The sequence below is a fragment of the Felis catus genome, chromosome B1 (genome assembly GCF_018350175.1).
Source record: "Felis catus isolate Fca126 chromosome B1, F.catus_Fca126_mat1.0, whole genome shotgun sequence".
NCBI lineage: Eukaryota > Metazoa > Chordata > Mammalia > Carnivora > Felidae > Felis > Felis catus.
This window is the reverse complement of record NC_058371.1, coordinates 204,746,431-204,773,446: the sequence shown is the minus strand read 5'-3', so window position 1 is coordinate 204,773,446 and position 27,016 is coordinate 204,746,431. Positions and strand designations below refer to the sequence as shown.

At 65.9% G+C, this 27,016-nt stretch overlaps 1 protein-coding gene across 6 annotated transcripts; it reads right to left on the bottom strand.

Annotated features, from left to right (window-relative positions):
• Positions 1–27,016, bottom strand: CTBP1 (C-terminal binding protein 1). Of its 6 annotated transcripts, none has more exons than XM_023253361.2 (10): positions 26,663–26,875; positions 17,333–17,528; positions 15,746–15,900; positions 7,967–8,111; positions 6,630–6,836; positions 4,724–4,938; positions 2,711–2,841; positions 1,942–2,069; positions 1,298–1,415; positions 1–933 (listed from the first exon to the last, which is right to left on the bottom strand). In XM_023253361.2, the coding sequence occupies exons 2-10, from the start codon at positions 17,337–17,339 to the stop codon at positions 747–749; spliced, it is 1,293 nt and encodes a 430-aa protein (XP_023109129.1). In that variant the 5' UTR covers positions 17,340–17,528; positions 26,663–26,875; the 3' UTR covers positions 1–746. The 6 variants fall into 6 exon arrangements, with proteins under 6 accessions (XP_023109129.1, XP_023109130.1, XP_011280231.1 ...); XM_023253362.2 differs by lacking the exon at positions 26,663–26,875 and adding an exon at positions 26,435–26,451; XM_011281929.4 differs by lacking the exon at positions 26,663–26,875 and adding an exon at positions 18,316–18,428.

Sequence of the window (27,016 nt, the reverse complement as noted above, 5' to 3'; positions counted from 1 at the left end):
TGCCGGCTCTTTCTGGGGTTTTTATTTCTTTAAAATAATTCATACAAATGGTTACAGTCACAAACATGATTTTAACCAAAATATTGCTAGCCTACCACGTCAGCAGGACGGCACCCGCGCAGGCCAGGGCGCTGCGCCCTCACGTCCCGGGCCCGGGGCCGCCGGCCGGAGCGCGCTGTGCGCCACACCCTCCTCTTCTCTCCCAGCCACTCACAGCGCCATCTTCGTTTGGAACAAGGGGGTTCATGCCAAAATGAGGAAAAACAGCCTCTGTTTTGTTTCTCTAAATTATTCTAAAAATAAGACAAGCAGGTAGAAAAAACAATGCACTGTGTGGCGTAGAAAGAAAAACGGGAAGGAGTCGTTGTCCTGAGAAGTTTGCCCAACTGCCTGGTCGCGGGTGTGTTCGGGCGGCAGCCTCAGCCCGGCCTGCGGAGCGCGGCCCCTCGGGCTCTCTCCCGTGGACAGCTGAGCAAACCGATCCTTTGTGATGTTCTAAAGACTGTACACGGACAAGAACATTCATGATAGAATTAACTACTAAACTTCTTTTGCTTAACGAGGACGCAAAGAACACAGGACAGCGGCTGGCCCTCGGGGAAGGACGACTACGGCTGACGCGGGGAGGGCGGAGCGGCCTCTCGCCCGCGCGGCGCCCGGACAGTCTCTGGAGCGCTGTGGCCTCGCAGACGCCGCCTCCGCCACCACCCGTCCGAGGGCGCCAAGGCTGCGGAGCTCCGCCCGGGCTACAACTGGTCACTCGCGTGGTCTCTATCTGCCTCGGGCTTGACGGTTTGGCCGGGAGAAGGGGCGTGGGGCGGGTGGGACACAGGGGGCAGGCCGTGGGACAGGGACATGGCGCTGGGGACGATGCCTTCGACGGCGGTTGGGATGCCGCTGGGGGCCACGCCCACCACGCCCGGCGGGTACCTGCTGGGGGGAGGACCGCAGGTGAAGCTCGCAGCAGGGATGGGGGGGCGGGGCCTGGGCCAGGTCCCTCCCTCGGCTGCAGATCCCACAGCACAGGGCCAGCGAAGCGGGGGCGGCTCCCAAAGGCCCCGCCTAGCAGGACCCCTCCCCGCCCGACTCCTCCCCTCGCTCCCGATTCCAGGGTGGTCTCTGCCCACGTGTCTGGCGCCTCCAGGCCAGAAAGGCCATCCAGCTCGGTCTCCCGCGCCCTGCCCTTCTGCTCCACTGGGGCCCAGGCCAGCAGGCACGTCCAGGCCTGGGGGCCCCCCACGGGCCCCTGCCCCACCCGCAGTCATCACGGAAGTGTTGTGTCCCCGCCCCCGCTCACCTGTAGGCGGCCCCGTTGAGCTCCGGGTGCACCACAGCCGGGTCCATGCTGGCCCAGTGGGTGGCCGCTGTCAGGTGATCCTTATTGACACAGTTCTTCAGGCTGTCGGGGATCCGGCCTGGGAAATGCGGCGGAAGGAGGAAGGGCAGTGCGTGTGCGGCGGCTGCAGCGAGGACCCAGGGGCTCGGGGTCCCTCCCTCCCCTCAGGCCCAGCAGGCGCCGGTCCTGGGTACGGTCACCTTGCAGCTCAGGGAGCCCCCATCACCGAGCGGTGCCCTTAGCTCTCTGCCGGGGCTAGGGATTTTGGAGGGCAGCAAAGGCCCAGCCCAGGTTCACAAGCACAGCCAGACTTTTAAACGCGGGGTGAGGGAGGACACGCGTGCCGAATTCCCACACGGGCGACAGAGACCGGGCATCGTCAACGTGCTGTGCGAGGAGGACCCGAGGGCTGTGTGGGAAGCACCGTGTGGAAGCCGAGTGCCGACTTCTGCACTTGGGGGCCTGTGCGGAAGGGTGTGGACCCGCCCCGGCGCAGGTCCGTCTCAGCTCCGCGGCCCCGAGTGGCGGGGAGCAGAGGTCCCTCTGGCGGCCCAGCGGTGCAGGCCTCCGAAGGGGCCGCACCAGGGTCTGCCCGCAGCCCTCACCTGTGATGGCTCTCCGGATCTCCCGGGCCGCCTCCTCCCGCATCTCGATGGAGGCCTGTTCGCTGTACCAGGCCGCGTGGGGGGTGCAGATCAGGTTAGGCGCATCCTTCAGGGGGCCCTGGCTAAAGCTACGAATGGCACAGAGCAGGTCAGGGTAGTGTGGAAGGTGCCTGACCCTGCCTGGACCCACACTTCACCCCTGTGTCAGACCAGGGGACCCGAGGATGGTCAAACCTGCCCACGGGCCCCTGACAGCAGCGGGGACGCTGCCCCTGCCCTCCCTGCAGGCGAGGGCACTAGTCCCCAGAGCCGCAGGGCCTCCAGGCCCTCCAGGCAAAGCTGACAAACCAGGGGCTAGCTGCCGACCCAGAACGGCTTCTCGGTGCGGGGCCTCTACAGACGCGGCCACATGAGGGTCGGCTGCCTCGTGCACCTGGGCAAACCCACTGACGTGGCACCCCGAAGCGCTCGGCATGGAGCGCGGGTCTGAGCCCTCCCCTTCCCCACCTACAGCACCAGTCACACGCCCACTGAGACCCGGCTGGGCCCCGGGGCCCCGGGGGCAAGCCCGCCTGGAGCAGTAGCTCAGGCTGGACACCAAGCCCAAGGACGCCGTGTCCTTGGACCCTTGGCTGGGGCCTGGAGACTACGCGTGGTGGCAGGCCCAGCCCCACTCCGGCCAGCGGCCAGCGTGGGGCGTGAGGCTGGGTGGGGGCCCGGTTGGGAGACATGCTGTCCAAGGACCACCCAGGGTGTCGCCAGGAGGCACCTGAACGGCTCCGACTCGTGCACGTCCAGGGCTGCGCCCCGGATCCGCCCCTCCTTCAGGGCCTGGGCCAGGGCCTTCTCGTCGACCAGCCCGCCCCGGGCTGTGTTCACCAGGAAGGCGCCTTGTCGCATCTGGGGGACACAAAGGACAGCAGGAGCAAATCGACATGATCAACACGGAGGCCTCTCCACTTGCCTTGCCCCGCCCACCCAGGGGAAGGGCCTCAAGGACCAGGGGGCACAGAGGGGCCGGCTCTGGGACCTCGCACTTGGCCTCTTCCCACCCAGGCCAGCAGGAGCTTGGGGTCTGTGTGGGCCCCGCCCCACCTGGAGGACCGGGGAACGCACAGCTGGCCTCCTGCCACAGCAGTGGGGTGTCCCGGCCCAGCCCCCCGGCTGCATGTGGTGCCTGGCAAGGACCTGATGCATCCAGGACACGGTGTGGCCCGAGCTCCTAGCCCTGCACACACCTGAAGATGGGGTTTCAGGACCTTGTGCTGCTGGCCTGACGGACGGGAGCCCTGAGACGTGGTCCTCAATGCAGCGGCCCCACCAGGGAGCCCCGTTGGCGAGGGTGGGCTGTGGCTGCACCGGCTCTAACCCCGCACGGCCTCACTTCCTTCTGCTAAAAGCCCTCAGGGTTGCCCTGAAGACGCCCCCCTCCACTGCTCCAAGGTGAGGGGCTCCACCCTGCTCTGAGGTGAGGGGTTCCCACGACCCTGACTTCACACCAACTAAACCAGCCCCGCCAAGCTCACATGGCCAGCCGTCAGGTCAGGGGGGCTCCGGCCCGGCTTCTCACCTGGTTCTCGGGGACGTACCCCAGGGCCATGCCTGTGCCCCCTCCCTACCCCCTACAAACCCACCAGGTGGAGACAGAGAGGAGCCCCAGGTGCCCGGCCTTCCCCACAGGACTGCAGGGCCTGGGGCAGACAGCAGGGGTGACCCCCACCCCCAAAAAATACATGCACACACCTGCAAGGCGGGCAGAGCAGCGGACACAGAAAATCCCACACACAGGCACATGCGCGTAGGCACGCACACACAGGCACGTGCCTAAGCACTCGAAAGGCCTGGCCCGGGAGAGGCAGCCACTAGCTCGAGCGCCGGCCTGACCCAGGGCAGTTCTGAAACCCTGGTGACACCGTGTGCCTCATGGCCACTGTCCGGGCACCCCCGGCCCCCAGGGACGCTTCGCCCTGCAGACACGGTACTGAGGCACGTGGCACAGGCAGACGGCGCAGGAGAACGCAAAACCCCTGGGCGTAGCGTCTGCCCTACACGTGGGGATGACAGGACCAGGGACTCAGAAGACAGGCCTGCCTGTGTGGGTGACTCCCTAGCAAGTGAGTCTCCAGCCAGGAATCCACCCACCGGGAACCCAGGCCCCGACCCTCCCCCTCCCCCTCCCCCAGGCCCCCGGCACCCAGGCCCCGACCCTCGCCCTCCCCCAGGACCCCAGGCCCCGACCATCACCCTTCCCCAGGATCCTGGGAACACGGGCCCTGACCCTCACCCTCCCCTGGGCCCCCGGCACCCAGGCCCCGACCCTCGCCCGACCCCAGGACCCCGGGCCCCAACACTTGCCCTTCCCCAGGACCCTGGGAACACGGGCCCCGACGCTTGCCCTCCCCCAGGCCCCCGGCACCCAGGCCCCGACCCTCGCCCTCCCCCAGGACCTCAGGCCCCGACCCTCGCCCTTCCCCAGGATCCTGGGAACACGGGCCCTGACCCTCCCCCTCCCCCGGGCCCCTGGCACCCAGGCCCCGATCCTTGCCCTCCCCCAGGACCCCAGGACCCCGGGCCCCAACACTTGCCCTTCCTCAGGATCCTGGGAACATGGGCCCTGACCTTCGCGCTCCCCCAGGCACCCGGCACCCAGGCCCTGACCCTCGCCCTTCCCCAGGACCCTGGGAACATGGGCCCCGACCCTCGCCCTACCCCTGGCACCCAGGCCCGATCCTCGCCCTCCCCTTCCCTCAGGAGCACGGGCACGAGGGTGGCGGGCGCCCACCTGCTTGACGGTGAAGTCGTTGATGAGGTGGTGGTTGTGCTCGTTGAGGCCGCAGTGCAGGCTGACGCAGTCGCTGTGGAACAGCAGGTCCTGTAGGGTGCTCACCCGCTGCAGCCCCAGCGCCCGCTCCGTGCCGTCTGACAGGTAGGGGTCGTAGAACAGCACGTTGAAGCCGAAGGCCTTGGCCCGAAGTGCCACCGCCTGCCCCACGCGACCTGGCAGGGCGAGACTCGGCGTCACCGGGGCCGCAGGCTGAGCGACCCCCCACACCGCCTCAGTCTCCCCCGTGCCCGGGGCCGCTCGCTGTGGGGAGCACGGCCCTGCCCGCCCCCAGGCATCTGCCCCCAGACGCTAAAGATGGGGCGTTCAGAGAGGAGGGCAGGGGCTGGAGGGGGTCCCTGGGGAAGGCACAGGGTGAGGGCCGCAGCACCAGAGGGGTGACCCCTGCATCTGGAGGGGGGAGACCAGAGGGGCTCGGAGCCACTAACTCCGGGACCCCAGGAGAGAGCCCTGACCTGGCCACAGTGGGGCCACCGGGCAGCCAGGCCCAGGACAGCGCGGCCTCGGTCCCAACGTCTCAGGGAGCGGTGCCGCGGGCCAGGGGGCACCCCGCACGGCACCGCAGGGCCCCTCTGGAGTCCCCGGCCGGCCCAGGGCAGGGGGACACCCATGAGGAAAGCGAGCAGGGGAGAAACAGCCCACACTCCCTGAGGCCACCGTGGTGGGGGGCGGGGTCCCGCACCTGCTTGCTGAAGGGTGACTGCCCGAGGGACGGGACCCCCGGGACCCCAGGTGAGACCAGGGCAGAACAGTCCTGCCGGCCGCACCCAAACAGCTGCCCACGGTGCCACGAGGCCAGGTAACTCAGCCACAGGGCACCCGCTGCCTGGTAGGTGGGGCCGGACACACACCCAGACACCCGGAGAGCCATTTAGACAGTCCCCTGAGTGGGGGCCGGGGCAAGGGCTGCTCGGGTCACCTCTGCCAAGTCAGACTCGGCCCACCCGGCCCCACCAGGTCAGAGTCTCTCGACGGCACTGCTGAACGAGATCACGCAGCCCCCAAATCGACCTGGCCAGGCACACTGGCTGCCCATCCATCCTCCTTCAACAAACCCCATGCCTGGGGCCCCAGGTAAAGGGTGCCGTCCCTGCCTTCACAACAGTGGGGGCAGCAGGGGGGAGACACTCATGGGGACCAGTCCTGGTGTCCACGTGCCCATCTCAGCAGGACGGCGATTTGTGCCGGAGGAGACAGGCCTGTGTCTCACGGACGACCCCGACCTGCACTAACACAGGTGCATCCTCACAATCGACAATACCCAGACGTCCCTGTGGCACTGCCCCACACTGCACACAGCGCTGCCTCTGTGGGGCGGGGAGGCCATGCGGGCCAACCAGAGGAAGCTCAGGAGGCAGCATGACAAGGGGGTCCCGTCCATGCTGGCCTCCCAGGTGGGTAGAGCCCGAGTTTGGGTAGGGAAATGGGTCGCAAACAAGAAAGAGAAGAGGGACATCACGGACCCCGGAAAGCTGCCTGCATGGCAGGTAAACCACCTCCCTGCACCCACAGCAGGGTTAAGGGCCACCTGGCCCTCACCTGAAGGCCACGTCCACTTAGCCGTGGTCGGAGCGGGGACAGGGTGAGCGTGTCTGAGTGTGGTGGGCGTGCGTTTGTGTGTGACCCCATGGGCAACCATGTTGGCGTACGTGTGACCCACACCTGCTGTTCCTGGGAGGATCAGCCCCACGCTGTCTCCAGCCTGGAAACCGCCCTGCATGGGGGAAGTCGCCCTCAGGTCGGGGGGACCGTCCAGCGTTGGGGGGGACCGGCCGGCAGCACAGCCAAGCCCCGGCCTCGTGGTCAGCCGAGCCAACACAAGGAGCAAGGACGCAGACTAACTCACCTAGTCCTATGATGCCCAAGGTCTCCCCGCGGATCCTGGCCGCTCCGGAAGCCACTTCCCGGATCTGCTCAACGCTCTGGACCCGTGTGCCTTCCCGCAGCGCCTGGTGCAGCCAGGTGGTCCTGCGGTACAGGTTGAGGATGTGGCACAGGGTAGAGTCGGCCGTCTCCTCGACGGACGCCGCCGGCACGTTGCAGACCGCGATGCCTGGGAACAGATACGCACGCGCGGTCACCGAAGCCAGTCGTGGCCCTTCCCTCACGCAAGGCCAGAGGAGCATCCCCGGGCCATCCTGGGAGGCTAGGAGGCAGACCCTGGTTACGTGCCACGTGGAGAAGCTGCCTGTAGGTCCAGCGGCAGACAGGACAGGACACGGCAGGCATCTACCTCGCCCAGATTGCTGGCCACCTGACCTTCTAGAGGCACCTGGTGAACGGATGAGCAGCTCCTCGAGCTCCCCCAAATGCCAGGACGATGCCAAACACACCGGCAGGGCTGCAGGACGGGCCCAGGGTGGGTTCCAGAAACAACTCAGCCCACCATGAAATGCAAGAGCTGGTGGGGGACAGGGGGGCCCAAGCCACAGTGTCCCCTGGACCTGGGAACAAAACTGCTGCCTGGGAGAGCAGACCAGGTCCTGGGACTTCCGAGTGCCCACCTGCCAGGCTTTGAAAGGTAAGCACAGGGCTCGGCTCTGACTGTCCCTGGCGGAGGAACAGAGTGAGGCCAGACTCCGTGCACAGGGACAGAGCCTCCAAGGAGCCCCCAGGCCACGGTGCGACGCTCCTGGGCATGCTGCTTGGGGGCAGGTGACAACAGGGCGGGAGGGCTCGGCCAGGTGAGCCGGTGGTGGGCATGAGCGTGCCCACAGGAGCACAGTAAACTCCAGGACGCGTGACGCAAACCCCACCACGACTCTGCGGCAGGCAGAGATGCCGGAGCGTTCTGACAAGTTCCTTCAGCTGCATCCCGGAGGAAAGGACAGGCACAACCAGGCACCGGGGGCACTGCCTCTGACCGCAGGCCCTGGCCAGGCACGACCCGGCTGGATGAGGCCACGAGGCCGGTGCAGACACACGGGGAGGCAAGATCAGAACGCACACTGGCCACGAGCCAGAGGACACGTGCTCTCACGTGGCTTTCTGAGGAAGCTGCTTTGACCAGTGGCCGGGGCTCTGCACCCCAAAAGCAGGCTCATGAGTCACCTCCAGCCAAACAGGCAGCTGCAGGGGACTCTTGGTGTAAAGCAAAACCCACAGACAAAACCAGATGTGACGAAATCCAGCCCAGGGAAGGACACACGAACGCTGCAAAGGAAGAGCCCGGAAGCGCCCTACCTAAGTCCCCAGCTGACTTGATGTCGATGTTGTCGAAACCACTGCCGATCCGAACGATGATACGAAGAGCTTTGAACTTCTCCAGGTCCTCCCTGGTCAGCGTGATGGTGTGGTACATCAGCGCCCCCACCGCCTCATTCAGCACCTGCCGAGAGGGAGGGCGTCCGCCAGTCACATGCCGGCCCCACCTGGGCCCCCGATCTGCCTGCTGCCCCCAAACCAGCCCAGACACCCTGGGTGGGGGGAGGGGAACACCCCACCCCCAGCCTGGCCCCAGGCTGGGACAGTCCAAGGGGCTTCCCGCTGTTCTCTGTGCACTGCGGCCTTCTCAGGCCAGAAGCCGCTGCGGTGACATTTGAGGTCACCACAGTGTGGCCCTGCTGACTCTGCTCAGTCTCACCTGGGAGTCCAGGGCCTGCCCGGCCCCATGAACTGCAGGCCTAGGAGAACGCACTGTACGGGGAGCGGGCTGACCTTACCTGTGGGCACCAGACAGTAAAACAGACAGAGGAAGCTGGGCGTTGGGAGGACACAGAGCATCCGAAACCCCCAGACCCTGCGGAGGTGGGTGGGGGGTGGCGGAAAGCTGCAGGGCCGCCGTGACAAATTGCTACCGGGACCGGAGCGACCCCACGAGGAAGCTACAGATCATCGTGGCAGAAGCGCACATGGGGCCCCATGACCATAAACAACTGCGGGTAAAGGACGTTTCACCTGCGTAGGGAGGACGGCTGTGCAGAAGGCCGGACCGGCGGGGCTGCGACGTGCCCCTCGGATGGCGTCCGCTGCCGGGCCAGCACGGGACGCTGGGGGCCGCGCCCTCGCCCTGCACGCAGGCAGCACGGGCCCCGCCTCTCCAGGTGCTCAGGTGGGCGAGGTCTGCCCCTGTACCTGCAGCTCCCGCTGGCCGGCGAGCGGCCCAGGGTATTCAGGGCAGCGGCAGCCAGCACGGGCCTCCCGGGGAGATGGCCATGGCTCTCCGGGACAGCCCTGGACGCCTGCCCTGGCGGGGTCCTCCTGTCTGTGTGTGGCCTGGGCTGCCTTGCGTGAGGCCCCAGGTGCATATCGGTGTCCTGCCTCCCCAGAGTTTAGATGACACGGGCTGATGCCCCACTCCGCTTGCAAAACCGCCCAAAGGGGGCGGCCCTCCCCAAAGTTAGGGCTCCACCCACGGCCCCGCCCACAGGCCCCGCGCAAGCGTGGAGCTCTCCACGGGTGGGGATAAGCCCCGAAGACAGCGCTCAGAGCCGCTGCGCAGGCCACGCCCACACCCGAGGGGCCTGGTCCCTGCCGACCAAGCCCCGCCTCACTCGGCGGCGGCGCCTGTGCAGACCACGCCCATACCCCCACGAGGGGGCAGGCCCGCGCGGACCACGCCCACACCCCACGCGGGGCCTATTCCCTGCTGACCAAGCCCCGCCTCACTCAGCGGCGCCTGTGCAGACCACACCCCATGCCGCTGTAGCGTTGCCCCCAGTGTGCACAGCACCCTGCTTGGAAGCCCCCAGGGTGCCCAGCAGCCACACAGGAGGCTGGGACGCCTGGTTTTTGGGGGGCTTGGCCCAGGTCCAGGAGGGCAGCAGGACCGCGCCCCAGGGCCGCGAGCACGGCCTTAAAGGGCTGTCGTGGCAAGAGCCGGACGTTGGCGGAAGAGCCGCAAGGTCCCATCTCTGGGCCGGCGATGCTCCAGACACACGGTGTAATCCAGGGCATGTCATAGTTCAGGGACCCTAACAGGGTATAGCCGTGAGCTTTATAATCAAGACACCACCAATTCAAAAAAATGCGCTGGCTACTAGGGACTTCCAGCACCATGCTACCCTGTCCTCCCCCAGACTGAGCTTCCTGTGCTGACTCTGGGTCTCCTGCATGGGGAGGGAGGCCAACCACAGGCTCTGCTGACCTTGGGTCCCCAGGACGAGTGAGGCCAGCAGCGGGCTGTGCACAGGCTGCTGGACGGCAAGGCACCAGGCATGAGCTGAGGGGGACCGCACCCAGGACGGCCTAGACTCCGGGCTGATGTGGGCAGTGGAGTAGAGCAGGTGTCCCGTGTGGGGTGCAGGGCACAGTGAAGCTGCTAACCGCCCTGTCTCAGTTCCTTCCTCCACTGGACAGATGGCAACCCAAAATACAGACAACTCCCTCAGGCTGGCACGGCCTCCCTTCTCCTGCTGGCTGAGGTGGCCAGGGGGACATGGCCATAGGGGACCACACCGAAAGGGCCAAGGGAGAGATGACTGAGAGGCAGGACAGAGGCGGCCTGGGTCCCTGGTCCTGTGAGCTCTGGCTGGCCCGGACTTGAGGGTGCTGTGGGCCCCTGCTCCTGCTCCTTGCACTGAAGATCCTAGGAATTTCAGCTCCTAGAGGCAAGGATGTGCCAGGCTGACGTGTGAACAAATGGGATGGGTCACTGCCCACATCCTGACTCCTGCCCCTGGACTCCTGGAAGGAGGTCCAGGCTGCACAGGCACAGACTTCTGGCACCTTGACTGGCCCTGGTGTGAGAGGGAAGTGAGGACCCATGTGTGACAGGGGAGCAGCAGCGAGTGCTTAGGGGGGACAGGGTTAACTAGGAGCACATGAGGAGGGTGGCTGGGAAGTGGACGTGGGGCTGTGGGGCGGAGGCAAGAGGGCAGACCTTGGCCAACGAGACCCTGGGGAGGGTCCTCTGGCTGCTGTGCTGCACAGACCGGAGATGTGGATGGCCATGGCAGCAGGGGTGGGGGCGAGGGGACAGATCTGCCGGTGCCCACTGTGGACAGACACGGGCGTGTAGCGGAACTGAGGATCCAGATGCATGCAAGCCAGCGCCAGGAGCAGCAGCCCTGGGCTCAGGGACACACGGACTGTGGACGGGAGCTCCCGAGGGAGATGGGGCAGCTGGACACATGCGGGCCTCTTGCAGAGAAGAGCAAGGCTCAGCTGTGGACAGGTGGAGAGGCTTGCGTGCGTGCAGGCGGCCGGCTTTCTATCTTGAGCATTTAACCACGGCAGGCAAGTCTTCCAATCGTGACCTTCGCTGTCCTGAGCTACATCCCAACACGGACGATCCAGAATCTGACGTTCCCTACTGTTGGGGCATCTGGGTTACAACCACTGTTGGCTGCAGTAAAACCCACGACTGCCTTGAGAGAAGTCCCTAGCAGTGCAAACCAGTGGGTCCGCTGGAGAGGCCACTTCCGGGCTCCGGGCGCTGCTCCGGCCGCACCTGGCAGTTACGACCCCCGCACCGGCACCGAGCCCGCAGCGCCGGGCAGTCCGGGGTGTAAAATGCTACGTGGGAGGGACACCCGTCGTTTCAGCCCTAATTTGCACTTCTCGGCGTGACCTGCCCACATAGGTTTCTTGGTAAATTTTTTCATGTCTTAATCCTTTTTCCACTGAGCCTATTTTAACCACGCAGTACCAGGTGAAGTTCTCAGAACAGGAAGCTGCAGTCCTCAGCGGCCACCTGCCCCTGGCCCTGCCAGGGAGGCCCCGCCCAGCCGCAGGGGGAGAGCCCGCTGCCGCGGCAGCTCTGTGCAGACGGGCACAGGCCAGGACCACCGCACCGCTCCACCCGGCCCCCAGGCCCACGCGCCCTGGAAGTCCCTCACATTCCCTCTCGTGACCGCGAAGGGGCTGGGATACCCCCAGGTGCCACACCGACCTCCCAGAGGGGACGTCTGTCTCCATAAGTCGGACACCGGCAACTCACATCCCCCTCCACCAGCCGTGTGGCCAGGCTACTGCCTGAACGATGTCTTTAGCCCCCGAACGGGTACGTGGGGCCCGCCTTGCAGGATGAAGTCAGCCCAGGGGCCCCGGGGTGCTCACAGCAGCAGCAGGGTCTGAGGGGCACTCGCTGGGCACCACGCAGAAGGGGAGCGGCAAACAGCTGGCTGGGAAGATGTGTGCTGGGAGGCACTGGTGGGGTCCACGACGCCCCCTCCCTGCATCCCGGAGGGGAGGCCTCGCTTGCTTCCTTTACACACACACACACACACACACACACACACACACACACACACACACACACACACACACGTGCACCATGCGCAAGCTTCCCAGGACTTCAGGTTTACTTACTTTCTGCGTCCACACAAAGGTGTGACTCATTTTGTGAGGCTAAGGCTCAGAAAAGCGGGCCAGTGACACGGTGCCCCCAGCACACTTTTATATGGTTGTCACGGGATGTTTCCCTGTGACAAAGGGCCACGTGCAGGCCCAGAGGGGGCAGGTTTCACAGAACTGCCAAAGCACCATCAAAGCCGGCCACGGCCACGGCCACCGCTGAGCAGGCGTGGCGCCTCACACCTCCTGATGCTCCCTGGGTGCAGCCAGAGCCGGGCTAACGTGGGGGCGGGGACAGTGTCACCTGCTTCCCGGCGCTCACTGTTTTTGCCCAAACGCACCCTCCGCCGCCCCCCATCTGCTGGGACTTGTCTTGTCCCTGTCGCTTGGAGGAGGGCAGCATGAGCCGTCTCGGGTACAGCAAACACCCACCCTTTGTCACTCTTGTCTTTTCTTTCGCCACATGACTGTTTTCGCTGCTCTTCAACGCAGCGACCTTTTCTGTTGCACGGCCCCATTTTCCACAGAACTCAGCACGGCCACTTCTGTCCTGACCTCAGGACGGGAAGGTCAGCCCCTCCAGAAGCCCCCCTACTTTTGTCAGGACAGTGCACACGCATGGCCGTTCACCTGGGAGGCTGCCCCGGGGTACCTGGGCTCACTTCCCGAATGCTCCCCGCTTCCCCGGGGCCTCTCAGTGGGCACCAACACAGCCCTACTGTCTGCTCAGAGTCGCTGGGACGCTCCCGCCCGAAAGCCACCTCCCGCCACGTACTACTCGCTGCATAGACCATCTCGGCATTTGCCTGGACATCCCCCTCACTTCTCGCGCGGCCCCCGTACCTCCCTCCGGGGACCAGGAGCCTCACTTTTGACCAGGACTCTCGAAACACTTTTCCTGTGCCCTTGCCGTCTTCCTTGACGTGTCCCCACATTGCCGCCTACAGGTGCCTCACTTTCCCAGAAATGCCCCTCAGGGACTTCCTGCTCCAGGCCGGCTGACGGCACCCTCCCACCTGCCGCCCCCCCCCCCCGTCCCCCCAGGATTGCCCCTCTGCTTTGCAGGTGCCGGTCTTTAAGGAGCTTCCAAGAGTAACTGAGAAAATGCCCCTGCCTCTGCGGTCTGACAACGTGCAACCCTGGGTTGAAAACTGGTTTCCCCAGAAGCTTTAAGGTACCCAAAGTTGGGCTGGTGGCAGGATCTGCCACTTGAACAGCAAAGCATCCTGCGGGCCCCCAACACTTGTCCTGGGTTCGCGGCAGGAGAGCCAGAGTCTCCATTTAGCTCTGGAAGGTTTCTTCATCACATCCGGTGATGTGTTCAGTCTCTCCTCCGTAACACTCAGGTAACATCCGACATCCAGCTGGTTACAAGCAGGTAAAACTAACTCCCTGATCCACGGCGATGTGGAAGAGAAGCCGTTTCCCTCCCAAGCCAAAGCCCTCAGATAGGTGGTCCAGGGGCCCTGTGTCAGCTCCACAGCCATCAGGGTCCAGGGCTCCCGTCTGGTGGCTCTGCCACTCCCAGGTGGCTGCCCAGGCTCCAGCCATCACACGTGGTTTCCGGCCCACAGAGAGGGAAGGCGGCTCTGCACACAAGGCCTGTCACCTCTTCCTGGTTGGACTTAGTCCCCGGGCTATGCCCGGCAGCAAAGCCTGGGGAAGGAGGTGTGTTTCCGCTGGGAAGTGGGAGGTTCCCGAGGGTGGCAGCTAGGCGGGCACGCCCGGCCGAGAGCCCTTGGGTCTGCAAGGCTCTCCTCTGGCCTCACCTCTTCCACCTCTCCTTCAGGCTCCCCTTGGCTGTGTCTTCCAAGCTTTCTATTAAAATTAAGTTTTTCCACTCGCGTGTTTGATTTCCAAGCGCGCATTCGAGTTCTTGGGTGCCGCCTTCCCGCCGCGAGCCGCCGGCTGCACAAGCAGGTGCCCCGTAGGTCTCGCTGAGGCTCTGACTGGCCGGGTCCCAACGCTCTCTTCTACCCAAAGCGTAAATCACAGGCCGTTTTTCTCTGCGAGTACCCGTCGTCCCGTCTTCCCGAGCCGTCTGGCAACGTCTGTCTGTCTGCTGGGCGTGGGGCGGAATCGCTGTGGAGCTGAGGCCCCTCACTGCCCCTCCCCGGGTGTCTGACTTGCTTATCTGGGTTTTACGTTAACTTATCAAGATAGTTTTGATAAGTTACAATTTTAAAAGAAAACACGTTTTGGGTTAGTGTTCAAATTTATTGGTAGAACTTGCTTGACTATCGCTTATGGTTTTTAAACATTTCTATCTGTAGGTCTCTTTCATGCCCTATATGGGCTGTAGTTTTCAGCGAAACGCTTTGGGGGTGCCTGGGTGGCTCAGTCAGTTAAGCGTCCGGCTCTCAACTCGGCTCAGGCCTTGACCTCAGGGTTGTGTGTTTGAGCCCCACGTCGGGCTCTGTGTTTACAGCATGGAGCCTGCTTGGGATTCTCCCTCCCTCCCTCTCTCTCTGTCTCTCTCTGCCCCTCCCCGCCTGCATGTGCACACTCTCTCTAAAATAAAACTCTGAAAAAAATTTTCTTAAATAAAAAAATGAACTAAAAGTTTTAGTCTGGAACAGCAGAAGGTTCACAGTCGCCCTCCCAGCTCCATCGTTCCACACACACGGGTGTGCGCGGCCACATGGTTCCGCCCGGTGGTGACTGAAGCGGCCAGCACCTGGGCAGGCCACAGGCCAGACCGTCACGCGGGCAGAGCCCCACTCGGCCCCGCGCTCCTCGCCTGGGCACCCGAGCCCCCATGCGCCTTGCCCCGGCGCTGCCGAACTCGCTGACCGTCGGGACGGGAGGGTCTCTCCTCTGGCATAAACACCGGGGGGGGGGGGGGGGGGGGGGTCACTGTGGGCGTGTCGCAGCATGTGCCTCCTCCAGAGGGGCTGCTCCGCGAGCGCCCCACAGCGGGCGGCACTCCGCCAGCCCTGGACGGTGGCGGGCCGTCACTTGGTCACGGCGCTCCTGCCCCCCCCCCACCGGCCCGCCAGGTTCCTGAGGTTTCTATCAGCAGCGCACACGCTCAGCCCCACCCTCGGCGTCCTGGCCCCTGTGGGTTTTCTTCCACAGCCATGGGTTCTCTCTCTGCGTGGGCGGGGGCCGTCCGCCCGGGCCCTCGGGTTCTGTGACTGACACGCAGCAGAAAACGGCTGCTGGGAACGACACGTGGCTTGGCCGACGGGGCCATCCCCTACAGGGGACTGTCCGTTGCCTCTGCCGGGCCCCCAAGGCGCAGCGGCGTGGGGTCACCGGCAGCCCAGCTCAAGGCTTGACACGGACGCGTCGGGCAACGTGGGGGTGGCGGGCGGCGTGAGGACGGCGGCTTCGTCCCGTCCATCCTGTCACCAGGGCCTCAACCCAGACCCGGGCTGGGCTGCCCGCAGCAGGCCCTCCAGGAGCCACGTCCAGAAGCAGACACCCCAGGCCTAAATGCTTGGCCGCCAGCCCGGGACGCCCCAGGTGACCAATGTGGGACCAGGATGACGCAGCTCACCGGCCCCCAGTCCTGTCTGCCATGTCCGCGGCCCCCGGATCTGCTTTCTGGGAACATCTGGTCGCAATGGCAACGGCTCGAGATGCCAAGCAGTAGCCGTCTCCGCCTCCGACAGGGTGGGGTGATGATGGCCGCACGTGTCTTGGTGGCCCGGGAGCCGCTGAGGCTCACGCCTGAGGGACCCGCCTGCCCTCCTCGCTCCCCCAAGCACCCCGCGCCGTTACCTTCTCGTGGATCTCCTGCGTGGACTGTGCGTCACAGAAGGCCACCGTGGCCACGTCCTTCAGGATGGGCATCTCCACCGTGCAGTCCCGGCCGTCGAGCAGCGCTACCAGGGGCCGGGGGTGCATGGGCCCGTTCATGATCGGGGGTCGGACGCCTGCGGAGACAGGAGCGGACGCTCAGCACAGCGGCGGCCCCGGCTGAGACCTCGAGCCCCCTGCCACCCGCCACCATCCGCAGCCCGGCGCAGGCCCCGAGAGGTCCCGCGTGTGCTCGTCTGGACTTTGTCAAACCAGGGTTATGAGCCACCGGGGGAAGCAAACCAGCGTCTGCTACAGCTCACTGACGCCCGAGCGAGCAGGGACCCCGCCGACGGTCACCACCCCACAGGGCTCGGCTGCAGACACACGTGGAGGCGCCGGGGCGGCCGCGGTCTTCACCACCGTGACCCCGGGACACGCAGACGCAGCGCCACAGGCCTCGTGATGGCATCCGTTCTTTTCCGCCTCTGGCGGCAGCGTGGCTACCCAGAAACCCTGAAGGGACCGCGTCTGCTGGCAGATTTGAAGAGCAGACACCGTGCAGGGGTGGGGGGTGAAACCTCCGCGATGCGGTCAGGGCCCCCACCTTGCCCGGCGGGGGACTCAGAATCGCCAGACGCTCCTTCCACACAGGAGGGGACTACGCCTCATCCAGGAGGGCCTCCCAGGCGACGGGACCAGCCCCGCGCACCCCACGGAAGACCTGCCCCGGGGAAGGCCCACGGCCCCAGTGCGCCGCCTACGCGAGCCGCCTGGACGCGGCGGCCCCAGCGGGTGGCTCAGAGCGGGGTCTGCAGGGCCAGAACCCCGTCTCTGCTGCCTCCCTCCCTGCCCCGCGAGCGGTGCGATTCCCGCCCCCGGGGGGCCCGGCACAGGCGCGGTTTCCAGACGGCCCGGAGCTGCGCGCACCGACGGCGCTCACGTCTCCAGCCGTGCTGGGACGGTGATCTCGCTTAGAAGACTGACTTTACCAGCGGAGGCTTATCGCCGCCGTTCTCGAGTGACCTGGAAGACGCCCGCCGTCAGAGTCCCTCAGCACTAACTCCTGACGAGCACGGACCGGCGTCACCCCCGCGAGCTGAGCTCTGAGGCCGTAAGGCCCCCCTGCGGGCCCGGACACCGCCGATGCCAGGGCGCCGCCCGCCGGAGAGCAGGCCCAGTCCGCAGGGCTGCCCAGACGCAGCGTCGGGACCCCCGACCGGACGACGCCCCCTCACCCAGGGAGGCCCCGGCCTCCCGACCACGCAGCCAGCGCCGGAACAGGCCTTGGGTTTCTACGGCAACTCCCCAACCCGGGACCGAGCTTGCGGGCGGACGACCAGAACAAACCCAGCATCGACCTGTGGCCTGGCCCACCTGCCCTGGGGAGGCGTGGCGGGGGGGGGGGGGGGGGGGGAGCTGGGCCCCCCGAGGAACCCCCTCGCTCCACCGCACACGGGGCCTCACTGAGGCTGTCCTGACCCGCCGCACGCGCCGAACGGACAGGGTGACCGCGGTCGCAGAGGGCCTGGTTTCCAGCTGCTTCACACTCCGGGAGCCCCGACCAACCTGACATTTCTTAATATGGGCTCAGCTTCCACGACCATGAATTCGACTTTTCAAAGCGTTTTATCTTCAGAATCCCCCGGCAGAACCGCGTCCTGTCACTGGATCCTCATCCCACGTCTTTAATTGTCTCGAACCAAAGCTCTTAGGCTCCTGATCCTTGGCGACCACTGAAGCCTGCGCCGGGGTCAAAGTCTGACTAAAAATTAAACACAAGAGACACGTTAAAATACCGTCGAGAGCCAACTAGGACTCCCAGACGCCGGAAATTCCACACTGCATCCTTGATTCTGTGCCCGCGGCTGCCAGGCCGGGACCGCCCAGAGCCAGGAGCCGCGCTGCTTACCCTGAAGGTCCTCCTGGCACGTGGGAACCCCGCCCCAGGCGCTACCAGTGTCCGCGAGGTGCGAGGCCGGGGCCCTGGGGGCTAGTCTGCCGCCAGTCCTGCAAACCTCTGTCTCGTGCTCCCAACGGCCTCCTGGGCCTCTGTGACTGTGCAGGGAGAGTGGACTTCTGAGGGGGCCACCGAGAGGCGGACCGCAGGATGCAGACCAGGACACAGACACCACTGTCCTGCACCACACAGGACCCAGGCGCGGGCTGTCCCCCAGGGCCCTCTGCCAGTCCCCAGAGGCCACATCCCGGGCACCGGCATCGACTCAGGCACGGTCCCCCCACCCCCCGACAGGACACTGAGGACACACTCCTGGTCACACACCTGTACGGACGGGCTGAGGACGTGCCAAGAGCTGGGACTGAGCATGGATGCTCAGGACGCCTGCTCTCGGCATGGGGACAGTGTGCCAGGGTGGCCCCGAGGCCTGGCTGGGAGCCATGGTGGCCGGGACCCGCGACACCACCGGTGTCAACCTTGGGATCAGATGGCACCTCGGGAGGCCAGCACGGAGCAGGGACCAGATGGACTCGTCCCCTGCCCGATGCCGGCCACAGGGATATCGGGCAGATGGGCCACAGCAGGGACGTACCTGCGGCTCATGGGACCCACGTGGCTCTCACCCTTGCCAGACTCCAGCTGTGACCGCCACTTCTGCACCAAGGCGGGTGCCCTGTGGTCCTGACCCGCGAGCCTAGGCTGTGCCGGAAGGCCACGCTCGACCACAGCACCTCCCGGGTCTGCTCACCTTTAGTCTGTGCAGGTGTGACCTCTGACCCATATCCTCTGTCCCCGCCCCCGAGCGAGGACGTGCCTTGCAACCCGAACCTTTGCCGACTGGGCTCGACCGGGCAGGACCCAGCCTGCAGCAACCCTGGGACACGTGGTGGCAGGGGAGCGGGGGCGGCCCTGTGTGTGCAGGAGTCTAGGGCTGGTGCGGGAGGTAGCAGCAAGGCCAGACCCAGGCCAGCCCCGCCCCGCCCCGCCTCCCCGGGAGGCAAGCCTCACCCTCGACCTTGACCTTCAGAAGACAAACAGGGGGCCAGCAGTGGGCCTGAGGTGTCTGGGCCAGGGGCGGCAAGCTGGCTGCCAAGGACACAGGTGTCCACCAAGGACAGCTGAATCAGAGCCCTCGAGTCTGGCTGGCCTGGCCTCCCCAGGACTTCTGCGCCTCCCTGGTGGTGAGTGCCCCGACTGGCCCCAGATGAAGCACCACTTCCCAGGCCTCACGGGATCCCCACGTTCCCTGGCCAAGTGGGGTCACCCTGTCTGCCCTGCCTCGCCCCGCACGGTCAGCGAGTGCAGGGGAAGGGGGGCTGAAACGGGCCACAGCCAACCGTGCAGTCACTAGGCTTTCTTCAGTCTTCCCCCTAAATCCTGAAAGCATCCAGGGTGTCTCCGGCCGGATCCTCCCTGGTCGGCGTGGCCCTCGGCAGACGGTGTTTCCGCACGCTTGCACGTCCTCCGAGGGGCCCAGGGCCATACGCCCTGTACACACGGGTCCCGAGTGCCCTTGCACCCCTGGGGAGCTGAGCCAGACGCCTCAGGCACTCTGGCGTCACGCCCTGGATTCTCCCGTGCCCACTGCTAACCTCTGTTGTGAAAATGATTTCAGAGGGAAGCGTGGCTTTGCCAAACCTGACCTGGGTTCAGAAACCCTCGAGCAGCCTCAAGGTGTCGGGGTGTGTTTCCGGGCCACCTCACTATGGGCAGAGGTGTGAGCCCCACCCAGGGAAGCACCAGCCGGCGTGGGGCTCAAAGGCCAGCCCGAGTCAGGCCCCACGTGCAGATGGGTGGTGACTTCAGGCTCGGGCCACACACCCATGAAGGCGAACCTGGCTCCCGCCTGCCCCGGTGCCCCACGGGTCTCAGTGCCCAGTGCCTGGGGCCGGGGAGGGTGACCCAAGTCCAGCAGCAGAAGAAGCCAAGTCCAGTGCGGGAGAGAATAACAAGGCCGTACGACTACAGGAAGCTTCTAGGCTGGTGCCGGGGGACATTCGAGTTGTGAAAATACCATCTCCACCTGGTTTCTAGAAAATGCCAGAGAGAAGCCCCCCTAAGTGATCTCACTGCTCAGAACAACTACAGAGAGCCACAAGGACACAGAGGTGGGAGAGACGGTGCAGCAAAGGACTGGGGAGGACACACGGTGGGGGGAGGTTCCTTGCGGGCCGGCAGTAAGGACAGGGCCAGGGTCACCGGGGTCCCGAACTGCGTCTGCTCTCCTCGCTGAAGTACCTTTTCTCGAGCAGTTTTGCCGTGTAATCAATTGTCTAGAATTCAGTTTTGCCATAAATGATAAAATCACAAAAACTAAAAAATGCTCATTAAAAAAGACAAAATGCGGGGTGCCTGGACGGCTCGGTCGGTTCAGCACCAACTCTTGATTTCGGCTCAGATCATGATCTCACAGTTTGGGAGTTCGAGCTCAGCACTGGCCTCTGGGCTGCAGCACGGACCCTGCCTGGGATTCTCTCTGCCTCTCTCCCTGCCCCTCCCCCATGCACACAAGCTCTCTGTCTCTCAAAACAAGTAAATAAACTTGAAAAAAAAAAAAGACAAAATAAAATGCGAAAAATGAACGACGAAATTAGGAAGACCTTACCGTAAAACGGAAAAACGTTAGCACGCGTGCGCACTGGCGCGTGCGGGTTCGCCTGGTGCTGGTGCCACAGGCGCTCGACCCCAAGAGTGGCCCGCGCGCCGGGAAGGGGCGCCAGCTGGCGCACACCGGCACGTCCCCGCCGCCGCCAATTCCAGGCGCCCTGCCACACGCCCGCCACACGCCCCCCGTGGCTCAGACCCCGCGGGGCTGGGAGACCATCAGGAGGGCTGAGCTTTCGTAACAGCGAAAGGGGCGTTCCCCCTCAACAGGGAAATGAAACCAAACATCCACCAGTCAAGGAAACCTCTGGACGGTCCACGGTTATCGTTCGCTCTTCCGCAGCAAAACCACCTACCGGCCAGTTAGTTACGTGGCGGACCACCTCGCGCTGCCCCAAGCTCCCCAAACACGCGTGTCCGGCACCTACACGCGGCAGCCCCAGGCCAGGCCTCCTGCCCCCATGGGCGAGGGACAGCTGGAGAGGAGTACGGCCAGCAGGGTGGACCCCAGGGTCCCCGTGGGTGCCCTGCCCGTGTCCCTCCTCTCCACCCCCTTCCTCCCGGTGCCCATCCCACGATGACCCACAGGAGGCTCCTGAGAGTCCCCTCCTCCAAGACGGCAGCAACAGCTCTTGTACCGAGAGCCCCTCGCCGGGGGACGGGGCCTGACTACCGGGGGCGGGGCCCAGAGACCCGACGGGGGTCTGGGAGCGTGGGACACAGGGCTTCCGCGCCCGCCCGACCCGGTACTCAACACTGCCGGGCTCCCTTCTGCCCCCGCCCGGCCCTGATGTCCCACTCCCGACGACATGCGGGCTGGCTTACGGCATCAGCAGGAGAGGGGCATCTGTGGGCACCCATCTCGGCACCTAACGGGCGCCAGGTGGGCGGTGAGCCCACGGGGAGGGAGTGGATTCCGGCGCCCGCCTGACACACACGTCTGCTTTACTCTGCACGTGACGAGCTGCGCTCTCTGAGGCGGTGGCTCTGGGGGGCTGGGTGCCCGCAGTGGGAGGTGACAGCACCCACACCAGGCCCCACGATCGCAGGTGCGCATCTGCATCCCTGCAACTCAGCAAGGCGATGGAGGAAACGCAGCGGTCAGCACGGCTAGTGACTCAGGAAGCCCTGGCCGGAGTGGGGGGCACAGGGGGGCGGAGGGCCCGCTGAGCTGCGGCGGATGCCTCTGCTGGCCGCCACACGGCACAGGCCCCACGGAGAGGCACGCGTGAGCACCAGCACAGGTGCCGCGACGCTCATCGGCACACGGTTCTAGACTGGCCGGCCGGTTGCCAGTAAGCAAGGCCGCAGCACAAAGCATGGTTGGGGGGGGGGGGGGCAGGACTCCAGCTGTGACACCAGCACCTCGGCGGGAACACCCCCACCCGGCACGGGGCAGCTGCGTGCAGGGGTGCACACGCTCTCTGTCCTGTCCTCGTACTCGCCCTGAAGTCTGAAGCTGGTCTCAAAGCTCATCTGAAAGAAAACGGGGCAAGAGAAGGGACCACAGGTCCCAGGAGCCCCTTCCACAGGTGTCTGCGTGGAGCTCCAGGAGCCTGTCACCCCCCACCCCAGACCCCCTCCCACAGGTGTCTGCGTGGAGCTCTGGGGGCCTGTCTCCCCACCCCACCCCCCTGCAGTCATTCCTGCTCTCCCCACCCCCAGCCCCGCTGTGCTTGATTTGACCTGGCCTCCTTGGCCCGGCTCTCCACTGGGGGTCACTCTCGGGAGATCGGGGGTCTGGGGACACCCGAGGTGTCCAGCCCTCTCCAGACGAGCCACAGCAGCTTCCGGAGAACCTAGCCCACTATGGGCGCAGCACACCTGAGCTGGGACCCCGGGCCCTCCCCATCCTCCCTGCCAACTCTGACAAGCACTTCCTGCTCTACACCCACAACACACTCCCAGGACTCCAGCTGCTCCTCCAGCCTCAGAGACTAAGCCGTCTTCCCATACCCCCCATCCCCCTCCACTCAGGCCCCAGGTCTCCCCACTGCCACAGCCGGGTCCTAGATGCTGCCTCCGAGACACTGCGCCCCTGACCCAGACCCCCGAGACCCTCAGGTGCTGCCTCGCCCCTGCCAGCCCTTCCTTCCTCCTCCACAGAGCCGGACCCTCAGCCACAGCAGGCTGCCCGCGGCCAGCGAACGGCCCCCTCCGGACGGCAGCCTCCTCGGGCTGTCCTGGTCCAGAGGCCCCGGGCCTGGCCACGCTGCCCGGGGCAGGGCTGCGGGCTGAGTGGAGGGCGGCTCCCACAGCAGGACTGTGTCTGGCCTGGCAGGACCCGAGCCCGCGCAGACCAGGCCAGGGCGCTCCCTTGGGCGACGCAGGGCCGTGGGGCAGACTGGCCTCGCAGACCTCAGCGGCCAGACCGTCAGCTGCACGCGCTGTGCCACCCCCTTAACTTACCGTAACCCACGAGGGCACTGACCGCCACCCAAGTGCGGACTAAAACCGTGGCAGAGGCACGCTCCTGTCCCCAAGAGCCTCAGTCCCACATACTCCTCTCTCGTGCTTTTATGCGGCTTTGTGACACTTCAGGGTCCCACAAACGAGAACCGGATCGCCGTCGCAGAGAGGCTGCCGGCTGGCCGTGGAGGGAAGGTGGCCTTCCCGCCCCTCCGCACGTGGCATCCGACAACTGCTTTGGGGACACCCCACGCAGTGCCACCACCTTCAAGACCCGGCCAAGCTGCAGGACACGGACGTCACAGACGCAGGAAGACGGAAGTCAATGGCACCACGGCCTCCACACAGGCCAGAATCCACGCCTGGGAAGGGTCCAGAAAGCGCCGCCTCGGCCCCCCCACCCCGGCCCCCCGCCCGCCAGACCTGCTGGGATTTCTTCTCAACCGTCCCAGCTTCCGGTCCTACCACGCTGTCACCACCCCCACCCCGCCCCCAACCTCGCCGAGCACAGTGCTCTTGTACCACGGCGGCCGTCTACGGCCGGGCTCCAGGGCTGACAGGGACATAAGGGACCCCTTCCCCCAGGGCGCCACACCAGTGCCGGCCCGTGACCCGTCCGCAGCTGAGCTTCCCGGGACAGCAGTGACAGGAGATGTGAAGTCCCGTCTGGGGACCAGAGGCGAGTGAGGTGTGGACACCCCCCACCCCACAGACGGCGGTGCCGGGGCCAGACACCTCCCCCCCGTCCCCCGGAGCCTCGCACGGGTCCTTCTTCACGCCACCAACGGAGGGAAACCAGGAGACGCGCTAGCCTTTGACCGGGTCCTCCACGCCCAGGAGCCCCGGGCGGCGGCCACAAGCTGTGCTCTGGCTACTGGACCGGCAACGCCCCAAGGGCACGGGCACGGGCAGTTCTGCTGGCCCAAAGGAAGCCCCCGCCGATCTTCAGCTTCCCCGGGGTTAGGGGGGAGCCAAGGCCAGACCCGCCTCCGAACCCAAGGACCCTCCTCCTGCAGACAGTCGTTCATCTCTGCCCTGAGGTTCCAGACAGGGGTGGCTCCAGCTCCCCAGAACATGGGGCCCTCGGGGCTGAGCGCCAAGAACCGGGCCCTGCCCCAGGACAGTCAGCGGGACCTCAGCAGGGCAGGCGACACCAGCCCCAGGCCCAGCTCCGTGCTCCCAGCCCCCCACCCCCAAGTGTCCTCGAGCTGAAGAAAAGAGGCAGGAAGGAAACCCCAAATGCAGTCAGGGGAGAGGACGGACAGAGGCTGAGACAGGTCACCCCTGCCACAAGTCCATTTCTCAGAAACGGAGAGAACAGAGAGCAACCTGCCACAGCTGGACAGGCTGGAGGTGCACCAACACCCCGAGACAGGCTGAACAGGACACACGTGCGTGGGGCGGGAAACATGCAGCCCCAAGCGCGCGTCCCTCAAGAGGCCTCGCAGAGACACCCAAACCAAACCCCGCGTTCAGCGGTGGTGACAAAACCCGACAGAGAAGAACCCTGGAGCGACCGTGGAACACAACGGCCGGCCCCTGCAGGAAGTGGAGCTCCAGGGCCGGCACACACAGCAGGCACCAGTGGGAGCCACAAGGAGGGGGAGCAGACCAAAGCCGGGGTCCAGCAGGCCCCCCACGGCCCCCTCTGGCACAGTCCTGAAGCTCTAGGGTGGACAGAAGGTGAACCCCAGAGCACACACATCGCCAGGCTGACATCCAGGGACAGCAGGGACAGCAGGGCAGGCACACAGCACAAGGCGGCACTGCCCCAGGACCCTGCTCTGTCCCCAGGCCTGTCCTGCCCCGCCCCTCACCCTGGCCCTGGCCCCATCCTGTCTCCTAGACCCGTCCCCAACACTTAACAGGTGCTCACTCACGATCCCACATGGCCTCACACCGCCATCCCCACCTGACAGACACACACGAGCAGAGCACACGACAAGCTCAAGACCACACACCCGGCAGGAGCTCGGCCGGAATGCCCCCAGGGACGGGCTAGGTCTGTGCCCTGGTCCTCTCTGGTCGCTCCCCTAAGAACCTCGGGGATGCCACCCCACACCAAGAGTGGATGGCCTGCACTGACCCACAGGACGCGTGTGCAACGCTCCCTGTGCCTCAAATGTCGGCCATGCTGGAGGCCAGCAGCTACAGAGCACTCTTTGGTGTACATTTTTATACAAATGAAGTCGCTGCTCTTGAAGGAGAGGGCGGATCCTGGAATAGGGGAAACCAGGTAGGAAGAGGGGATGTGGCCATCCCCCCATTTGCGACCTAATTCTCCAGCCACCCCCAGAAGTGGGAGCTGGGTGAGGATTTCACCTCTGACTGCTCGATTCAGACTAACCAGAGAAAGCCAATCTTGTTCCACTTCTGGGTGACAAGTGGTCCCCCCTCCCCCAACCAGAGGTTAATCTGTCCTAAACAAAGCACGGGGAAAATGATCACTATAAAGGGGTCTGGCCGCTGGCCAGGTTCCCGGCTTAAGCCGCTGCCAGCTTCAAGGCTGTCCTTCCGGGCATGCCCAGAGGTGGTGCCCTCATTTCTCCGCACACAGGCAGAGGGCCGGGCAGGGCACCCAGCCACAGAAAGATCTAGCCTCCAACTCCTGGCTCAGGTGTGGCTGTAGTCTCCCTCCCACAGGCCTCAGGGAGCCAGTGCCCCCAAGGTTCCAACGGCAGAGGGGAGGAGGAGGGGCAGCTCCCTGGCCCACCCAGCCCGGCCCCTCCCCTGCTGGACCCACTCCAGAGAAGGCCCCAGGCCCCAGCGGCTGAAGGCTGGAGTTGACCGGGAACTGCAAGATGGCCCCCTACACTTGGGTTCAACAGGGGGCACCAGGCACTGAGACGGCGACCAAACCAGCACCCACCCAGGAGTGTCCCCAAGCTGCCCTGCTCCCCTACAGCCCCAGACCCAGGGTCCCCAGGGGGAAAAATGGGGCGCAAGGCCCTGCTGGGTTGTCTAGAGCACCTGCTAGGATCCTGGTTTCTGACACCTTTATAAGTGCAAAGGGGAAAAGAGGTGCCTATGACAAACTGAATGGGGTCCACAGCTCTTGACGTACTACGGTGGAACAGACTGGCTCAGAGGAGTGAGTGCAGCGCGCAGGCTGCTCGGTTGGGGAAGCCCGCGCCCCAGGCTGCTGGCTGAGGGCCACCCAGGGAAGGAAGAGCCGCCCTCCCCACCAGCTGGGCGCTCTAATTTTATTCCCGTTTAGAAAATGAGTAAACAACTTCAAAGGGCAGCACGAAGCGTGCCATAAAGCTAAGCGCCCCCAAAACCGCCTGAATGAGCAGCAGCGAGGGAGGAGCCCGGCATCGGCGGCAGCACGCGGCCAGCAAACGCGCCCGGGGCGCAGGGCCGGAGCTCGGCGCCCGCAGACACGCAGACACGCAGCCCCGCGCCGCAGTCCGCGCCCGGCCTCGCCCCGGGAGCCCACCCCCGGCGGCTCCACACGCCGGCGCGTCCAGGTCGGGGAACGGGGACAACGGCCAGGCCACGGGGGGCCCAGAGGGGACAAGGCCACGCGACCGCCAGGAGGCCGGCCCGGTCCCGGCAGGACGGACGCGGGCCGGGACGCAGCGGCCCGGCCCGCGAGGGGCCGTGGGTCCGCAGGGTCTAGACGCCAGGGCGCACCACCGGCGCTGTAGGGCCGGGACTGGGGGTCAGGGACCGGGCGCGGCGCCCCTTTGTGTCACCTGCGCGGGCGGCGGCGGGCGGGGGCTGGCGTGACGGCGGCGCCGGCGCACGCGCACTCGCACGCAGCCGCTCGCGCACGCGCACGACCCTCCGCGGCCCCGCCCCCGGCGGCGCGCGGGATGCCGGCACGCACGCGCACTCGCACACAAAGCCGGGGCCCGCGCGCGCCCGCCCGCCCCGCCCGCCGCCCCGCCCCCGCGGCCGGAAATGCGCGCGCGCGGCCTTACCGAGCGGCAGGCCCTTGTTGAGCAAGTGCGAGCTGCCCATTGAAAGGCGCGGGCGGCCGCGGGCCCCGACGAGTCCGGCGCGCTCCGCCGCGAGCCCGGCGCGTGGGGCGGCCTGGGCGCCGTCCGCTGCTCCGCCCGCTCGCCTGCGCCCGGGCGCCGCCGTGCCGAGCCGCGCCGCGCCGCGCCAGCAGCCGCTCCACCGGGCGGGGACAGGCGGCGCGCGCGCGGGCGGGGCTTCCGGCCCAGCAGTCTCCTGTTTCCAGGCGCGAGCGCCGCGCAGCAAGACGCGGGCGGCTGCAGGCCGCGCCCGCCCGCCCCGCCCGCCCCGCCCCGGCAGCGAGGCTCTCCCGCCGG

Coding starts and splice junctions, on each gene's coding strand:
- CTBP1 (XM_023253359.2), bottom strand. CDS start 26,702: ATGGGCAGCTCGCACTTGCTCAACAAGGGCCTGCCGCTCG. Junction 8,112..15,745: donor CGCAGGAGATCCACGAGAAG/GTAACGGCGCGG, acceptor CCCTCTCGGCAG/GTGCTGAATGAGGCGGTGGG. Junction 4,939..6,629: donor CTTGGGCATCATAGGACTAG/GTGAGTTAGTCT, acceptor TCGCCCTGCCAG/GTCGCGTGGGGCAGGCGGTG.